Genomic DNA, 8829 nt, shown 5'->3' on the forward strand with positions numbered 1-8829 from the left:
AGATATCTATATCAGTGTGTGGGAGGCTGTAAGTCCTTTTCACCTTGTAAACCTAATTTTGACTAAATACACCACATTTATGAAAAGTAACCCCCCCCTAGTGTCAAATATCTGAACTGTGATATGTCACATTGGGCCTTAATGGTAAAGCCCAAACTATTGTTAGGCATATATTATAGTCTCAGATATATAAAAAACATGTCTATGAAGTGTTTTGCTCAAAATACCAAAAAAATTACCCATTATAGCCTCATTCCCTTCTATTTCATCTCTGGAATCAATATGATCAGTATTATGCATTTCACAAAGAAAGTTTGCATTATGATTTTTATGAATTGTATAAATTCAACTTTGATTCAACATTTGCTTATATTACTTTTACTGAAAATCCTCAAATATTGGTTAAAATACTATTTAGAGAAGGGAAGGTAACACAATCTTAACAGGTTAATATAATAGTTTTTTACTACAGTGTATGTACTATGTTTCGCTAGTGGCCAATACAGTCTGAAAATACCATATCAAAATGTACGGTTCTTTTACTATATGTGTAAATAAATACGGTACAAAATATATATGGACAACCTGACTCGGTAGAATGGGCCATATAACTTCATTCATGAGGATGATGACATTTGTTGCACATTAAGTTCAAAGAAAGTCTGGAAGTGGTTGCAGCCAATTTTATTTTTAGTTTCACACTTTTGACATTGGAGAATCACATAGTTATTTGCTTAGTTTCACACATGTGACATGCATTAAAAAGTACTAAAAACAGTTAGGATATAATACAAAAAATCCTGTAACAGTCCTCAGATTTAGCAGCCAGGTACATATACCTAGCCAGGTATATGAATATTGTACAGCAGCCTGTCGCTGAAGGAGCTGCACAGTGAGGACAGGGAATGTAACAAAGAATGTTTATCACATCTTAATAAACACCTTTAAAAAAAAATGTACAGTCTATGTACATACATGGTATGGCCTCCTCTTCGTCCACAATCTGTTTTTTCAGAGCAGGGATCTTTCCAGTTTTTAAGTACATGTTTAGCTTGGAATTAGCAAAGACCCGTGCATCATGCACACTCCCAGGCCACTTTACCACGACATCCATGAATCGGTACCTGTAATCACAGACAGCCTGTACATTAAAGGAATATTTTCCTTTCCTGTTGATGTAACTAGTGGAGTCGTTAGATGGCTGCTTGATTTCGATGTGGGTTCCGTCCACTGCTCCTAAACATTGTGGCATGCCATGTGTACAATGGAACCCCTCAACCAGATCCGCGGTCTCGGGCTCAGTAAAAGGCAGCTTGATGTATTTTGGACCCAGGTGGATGGTGATCGCTCTGCATGTCTCCCTAATAATGAGGGACAAAGACGGGCGGGAAACTCCGAAGGCGTTAGCAGTCTTCCGTAGCCTTCCCTCGTCGCTCAGGTAATAAAGAACCGCAGCAACCCTTTTCAGTGGATCAATTGGCGCCCTCATGTTTTGTAGTTTTCTTCTCGATATATGGGCGCAGTTCTTCAGTCAGGGGCAACGACAGAGGCTTTGGACATGCGGAAGTTCTCCCTCCATTCATCGTCCACGACAACGCCATTGACAAAATTGTCCCACCAACTGCTAGTTCTGCCCGGTCTTACCCAAAACTTTCTCCTGGTCGCCCTTCTGGTTGTTCTCCGCGGTGGATTTAGCCACATGTCGTGTATGTGGTTCTTCATGTCCACTAGTTGCTTGTGGTTGTCGTAGAAGCACCGTAGTTGTAGCACTAACATATTAATCATGGTCAGTAGCGTCTGGAGCACAACAGCAACCCTGTGATCCGCCATTCTTGTTGTTGTTGTTGTAGAAACAAATCAGCAATGAGGCGGGGGAGAGGTGGGAAGAGGTGCGAAGAGGCGGGGCTGTCGTTATTTTTTCAGGCAATATTCGTATAGAGGCGATTAAACGGACTCGGTTGACCCCCCAGAGCGTTTCATTTGCAAATCGATCCACCTTGGGACCCGTTATCGTTTGTGTGGTCAGTTTCTATCGGCCTCGTCTAAATAATAGGGCTATACGCACGCGAAACTATGCAGATACAAGCCGTTTTCTCCTCGTGTAAACGGCGCCTGAGTGAAGTCTCTCCACCCACACGTTTATGCTAACAAGGGAAAACCTGCATCTGGCTGTCTGCGAGTCACATGTATGAATGAAACATCACGCTGTATACAGGTAGCTGCATTTGATTGAATAAAATGTAGTATTCAGACAGCAATCAAAGATATTATAAGAATAACTTTTAAGTTGTATCATAGTCTAATGTATCTGCCTTCCTTAAGCCACATTGTTAAAAAATCATATATTCAAATCACGGCAATAAGCAGCACTGTTACACTGGGCGCATCTCCCTTACCATGAGCACACTTACTGTCTTTTATTTTGACTCAATCCTACACATACCGTTCATCCACCGCTGAAAATATGCGCCTTAACGTGCTTATTCCTGCAGAATGTATGTTAAAAACTACAGTAACCAGCTTTTTTTTATTATCTGTATGTTTTGTTAAAAAATATTTATCTTAAGAATCAATAGGTTTGGAGTTGAGGGCCAAAGACAGGAAGTCTGAAAGTATTGAGAGAAGCTCTAACACATTGTAGGTTTTTGTGTTTAATGGATTTTTTGGTAACACTTTATATTAAGGTACACAAATTAACCATCAACTAGTTGTTAATTAACATGCATATTAGCAGTGTATTGGCTCTTTATTAGTCATTATAAAACACTTATTAATGCCTTATTCTACATGACCATATTCTACAAGTAATAAGCCATTAGTTGAGAGTTTTTCCTCAATAACCCTCTAATTAGTGCTTATTTATTGCAAGTAAGGAAGTTGTTGTACATGAGTTTTGGTCTTAATATTCTCTGCTCAATATGGGCCTAATAAGGCAGTAGATGCAAGAAAATTCTCTCATAATAACACAAGACATGTAACAAGACATGAAACTATAAGTGTTAATTGTGTCTAAATAACTCAAAATTAGGTATTTATATCTAAGAATATGTTTTGGGGTATTGACAATTCAGCTACCAATAGCAAGGTGATATTGACCTGTATGTTTCATATTTGCACATTTATATTTTTGTGAAATTTGTACTGAAGGTTAGACAGGAAACCGGGTACAGGAAGTAGGAGAAAGTGAACTGAATAGCATGGCAGTAGACCATGGATGTATAATAAGAACCTGCTACTAATTTTCCCTATGCCACCTGAAGAGTAAAAGGGTCAAGTCCGTCATAAAGCAATGACTGTAAGTGTAAGTCTCACTGTAAGGATTAGTAACATGTATTGTGTTTATGTGATGACATTCGGAGATGTTTAAACACAATGAGAAAATGCGTTAGCATTCGCGCTAGCGTTAGCATACATGCTAGCGTTAGCCATGCTTATTGCACAGCTAGCATTAGCTATATTTACCTTGTTTACACTTAGCGGTCCTATGTGTTAATCTGTGTATGTTACACTTGCATGTATGAGATTATTAAGTGCCTTGTAACTTCTTTTTTTATAGTTTCACTCCGTTTGAATGTCAGTGGACTGCAAATAAGTCAATAAAGGAGCATGGCTGCTCATTCCCTGGCTCTCAAAAGAGTTTGGCTGGCTGTTTAATCTATGTTCACACTGAGACAGTACAACACATAGAGAGAACAGTACACCTATTGTGTAAGTACATACAAGCAGGTCACACAGTATGATCACAAATACATCAAATCAGTTTTATTAAAAAGTACAGGCTGCATATGTGTTCTCAGCCTTGGAGAAACTTGACATGTTTTGGTATGTGTCTGAACCTCTCTTTAGTGGTTCATTAATAAAACAGATATTTGAACATGGGCCTACTTTGTTCATGTACTGTTGAGGTTCATTTCAGTAGTTGTGTGCTATAATGTATTTACAAAGTGTGAAGAGGAGGCAACTTTAGAATAGGGAACCTGTTCAGGTCAATTAGAGTCAAATTACTAGCTTATTGGTTATGAACAAGACTTCACTTTAAAATAGGGAACATGTTCTTAGATATAAATACCTCATTTTGAGTTATTTAGACACAATTAACACTTATAGTTTCATGTCTTGTTACATAAGAATAGATCATATTTGTTAAGTGTTATTATGGGAGAATTACTATTCTTGTGGTACTACTGCCTTATTAGGCCCATATTGAGCAGAGCATATTAAGACCAAAACTCATGTACAACAACTTCCTTACTTGCAACAAATAAGCACTAATTAGAGGGTTATTGAGGAAAAACTCTCAACTAATGGCTTATTACTTGTAGAATAAGGCATTAATAAGTGTTTTATAATGACTAATAAAGAGCCAATACACTGCTAATATGCATGTTAATTAACAACTAGTTGATGGTTAATTTGTGTACCTTAATATAAAGTGTTACCGATTTTTTTTAGAGTAAAACTGAATAACAAAAACTTTATTCTTAAGTAGACGCCTTCATTATGCTACTTTATCATTTTCTTCCACTATAAATACGCTACAGTTTCAGTTCTTTGTTACCTTGTAGATTCAAATTCAACCTGTTGATAATATATTTCATTAACTTGTGAAATATAATACATGAAACCACCTAACTGTATTCAAAGTAGTTAACATAAGCTTGCTTTGGACCAGCCATAACTGACTACTCTGTTCAGATACACGATGCAGAATCTCTCACAGCTCACATCTGCAGCATCCATGTTTGTGAATACAACAAACAACAGAACGCAGGTGTGAATCTTTACACACATTAAGAACACGTGTGGTCGCAAGAAAAGCAGAGGAAGATTGCAAGAGAAAAACAAGAATGCAAGAAGACACAAATGAGGAGGAATAGGAAGAAGAAGATACATAGAAATAGAAAATGACAGGAGAGCAAAGTGAGGAGTAAGAACATTGATAGAATAGTTAAATGGAAGGGTGCTTGAAAATGGAGTGGGAAAATGAAGAAGAAGGTGAAGAAGCAGGGGAACACCAAAAAGAGAAAGAGGAGCAGGAGGAAGAGGAAGGGAGGTGGGGCTTTATGTAGCAAAACATGACAACAACAAGAAGATGAAGGAAAAGAGGAAAGAGAAGAGAGGGGAAAAGGTACACGTCAGAAAAAGACGAAGAGGAGTAGCAAAAAGAAAGGGAGTGGAAGAGGAGGAAGAATTAAAGAAGAAGAGGAAAAGAAGAGGGAAGGTAGAGAAAGAGGGTGTGGCAGATTTCCCATACCTTCCTTTGTGAACCAACCACCACACCTGTTAGAAAACACCTGTCTGTTATTATGTCACTAGGGAAACAGCTGTGTGTGTTACTTTGTGAGGCTGCTGCAGACCCTTACCTGCTATGCATCCAGTACACCCAAACCTTCACTTATCCAGAGGTTAGTTTAACACAACCTCAAACACTCCTATATAAACTCAAACCTCCCTGACACACACATGGACACACTGAATTGTGTTTCAATCACTTTACAGGATATTATATTGACTCGCTTTTTAACCAAAATGTGACCCTTTTCTGATTTGGGTGAGGGTAATAAGTCACCACAATGTGAGTGTGTAAGGAAGATTGATATCCCCATATGAGTAATATACGCCCACCCACACACACTTAGTAAACAGTAGGCTACAGTACAACAAGGCAGACAGTGAAACAACAAACTGAGCCAAACCAAATATGTATGCATACAAACGAGAGCCAACGTTATCATATAAGAAAACAAATTTATATTTTCCCATTTGATAGACTAAAATATCATCTAATAGTTATTTTTCTTCTTAATATCTAACGTCCATTACAATTAACCGAAGCGCCCCCAAAAATGCGTATTTTTTCCGATCAACAACAATATTCAGTAATAAAACAGAGGAAAGCAGCAAATCCTCACATTTAAAGGGGCCCCATTCTGCTCATTTTCAGGTGTATATCAGTAGTGTCTCTACTGTGGCATGTCTCCATGCTCTAATGTTCAAAAAGCTCTTTATGTTTCTCATACTGCCTGTGCTGCAGCACCTCTTTTCACCCTCTGTCTGAAACCAGAGCCCAGTCTGCTCTGATTGGTTAGCTGGCCGGCTCTGTTATGATTGGTCAACTGCCTACAGTAGAGATGACCCACCCCTTAGCCTATCACGTACAATGTGGCCGAGCGCTAGCCAATTGAAGTGCAAGTGTTACATAGTGATGTCACTTTGTTATTGAAGTAAACAAAGGAGTCCAATCGAGGCGTTTCAGGCAGGGGGAGAAAAACTCCAATATAAACACCCGATAGGAAAGGGCACACCCCAAGAAGCATAATAGGGTCCCTTTAAGAAGCTGGAACAAGGTCATGTTTGATTGTTGATTCATAAATCAACCAATCATGACAACTGACTACTGTATCTGACCAACTTCCTTCTATGGTGCTGCACAACATAATGTGGGGATAAGAAAGTTTAACTAAGCAGATTTATATTAGATTATATGCAAGACTCTATCGGATCATCCAAACCAGTCCATCCTCAGTCACTAACAGCCCTGTCGTAATAAAAAAAACCTTGGAAAACATTCCTGAAAATACTCATAGTTTTCGTATGGAGCTAAGGTAAGACATTGCTCTGTGATAGCACTGCAACAGTCTGTCACTGTCATTCATCCTGTTAGCTGTGTGTGGATCTGGGTTTACATGCAGTGGGCTCTTTATTTTGTTAGAGTAAACTGCAGAAATGAAGGCACCAGGCCCTGAACACACCCACTTCACTCCCCCTTTCTCCCGTCCTGGATAATTAGCAAATTAACGATGACGCCTTGAAATTTCACATGGGATAAAATGTCTGCTTTTCCTGCTTTCATGCAACAGGAGATTTTACAGGCGCTGGAGGTATCAACAGTTTTAATGACAAGTCAGAGGAAATGATAATAATGTTACCTTCATGTCTCCTATGACAGTCTGGAAAAGCCCCCCCAGCGCGCTGCACTCCCTCTCCATCACCGACTCCATCTTCAGCTGTGTGAACGAAAATTACAAACACTCTACTCGGAGCTTCTGTGGTCCATAAATGAAGCGGCAGGCAACAAATAAATTAAAGAGGAAAAGCGGCGCGGTGCGGATGAAAACGCTCAGAGTAGCGCGGCAGGGTTTCCCCGGCTGAAGGAGAGCAGAGAGAGGACGCAGCAGCAGAGCCCTGGGTTAGTGTCTTCTCAGAGCGGGTACATCCCATAGTGTCTTCGGGAGGAGACGCATGGTGCAGCAGGGAGGACTGACAGCAGGAAACAGCACGATAACTTTACACAGAGAGCGCGAGCTGCTTCACTGGCGCTGGTGCACGAGACGCGGCGGTGGCTGCAAGGGCGCGAGCCTGAAGGGACGTGAACGCGCCGCCAATTGGCCCCGCCCTCAGCTGAGGAGGCTTTCTAATGAAAAAAGAGGGTCAAATTAGATTAAATAAAATTAAGATGGACATAGAAATATAATGAATTTAAAAGATAAGTAGGCTATTTATAATTCATATTTAGGAAAGGAAACATGTAAAAACAGTATGCCTCGTTCATACACACTTATCAATAATCAATAGGATCATTTATAAAAACATAAATAATACCACTTAAACCATCAATACGGCCACTTAAAACAAAGAACACAACGTTTAAAATAGAAATCTAAAATAGGAAAAAATGAAATTACAATATAGAATCTAAAAGAAAATTCAAAAAGATTGAACAATGAATTCTAATAATTATTTAATCAATTATGTTTTAATTAATGTAAAAAAATTAAATTAAATTATGAACCAACATTATATTGTAAAATACAATGTAAAAAAATTATAAAACAAATACATTACAATGAAATACATTTGAAATATTGATCTGTAAATAGTATCTGTAGAAGACCCAATGTTAACTTTTTTTATTTAAAAAAGAAAACGTAATGCTTAACTGACCGGTTGAAAATGTAACAATATTTCTAAAAGTGTTCCATTACAAACAGAGTACATTAAAAAATCCATTGATGTTGTGTTGAAGCTGTCGTTTGGAAATGTTAAGGATCATTTATATTTGTATATTGTCACAAGATAGTAGAAGCAGAGTAATGATTACCAGAACAACTCACCTACTTCCAAGGTGCACAGAGCAGTGACAAACTCAAAGCAGGAATTGTAATATTAATATTTATTTTGAATTCTACCTGTAGATATTATCTAAGTAATTCCTGAAAAACGTTGTACTTCAGTCATTTAACCACAGTTGGAAATCAAATGTCTTGTATTGACCCAGTACAGTAAACAGTGAACCTGATAGGCTCAGCTCTGATCTCTCTAATATTTAAAACGACATCGCCACCTACTGAGTATTCCATTGAACTGTTACAGTAACTGTAAAAGATTTAGGGTGAGGAGGAAACAAGAAGGACAGCAAGAAGACAACACATAATAAAACAGAGAATGTTACTTTGACTTTGCAGAATAACATTTGTTAACGCTAAAACCTGCCTCAATGTAGTTTGCATTCCGATGCAGCACATGCAGATGTGTCCACATTCAACACGCCCAAAAAACCTAGAAAAAAAACAGCAGGATCACTTATATTTCCTCTTCTTTTTAAGAAATGTAAAATCTTTGAAACTAAATAACTACATTGTTTCACTAAAATCATGTTGGTTGCATTTATCATGAAGGGTTTTTAATTTATTAATACAAACATTTTCATGACTTCGGAGGATTCCTATGGGTTTTATTTACTGTACGATTTGATGGAGTTCAAAGATATTTGCATCAGCTTGTATTCTTTCCTTTCTCATTGTGATTCTCTCATCAGATTCTGAATAC

General features: G+C 38.1%; 1 protein-coding gene across 3 annotated transcripts in view; it reads right to left on the reverse strand.

Annotated features, from left to right (window-relative positions):
• LOC117477939 (protein MTSS 1-like) overlaps positions 1-7297 on the reverse strand; it is an 84087-nt gene extending 76790 nt beyond the window's left edge. For all 3 annotated transcript variants that reach the window (XM_034124759.1, XM_034124758.1, XM_034124757.1), the window contains exon 1: positions 6930-7297. In XM_034124759.1, coding sequence (XP_033980650.1) covers positions 6930-7001 — 72 coding nt within the window. In that variant the 5' untranslated portion in view covers positions 7002-7297. The remainder of the gene's footprint in view (positions 1-6929) is intronic.
• Positions 7298-8829: the final 1532 nt, after the last annotated feature.

The sequence above is a fragment of the Trematomus bernacchii genome, unplaced genomic scaffold (assembly GCF_902827165.1).
Source record: "Trematomus bernacchii unplaced genomic scaffold, fTreBer1.1, whole genome shotgun sequence".
NCBI classification, from domain to species: domain Eukaryota; kingdom Metazoa; phylum Chordata; class Actinopteri; order Perciformes; family Nototheniidae; genus Trematomus; species Trematomus bernacchii.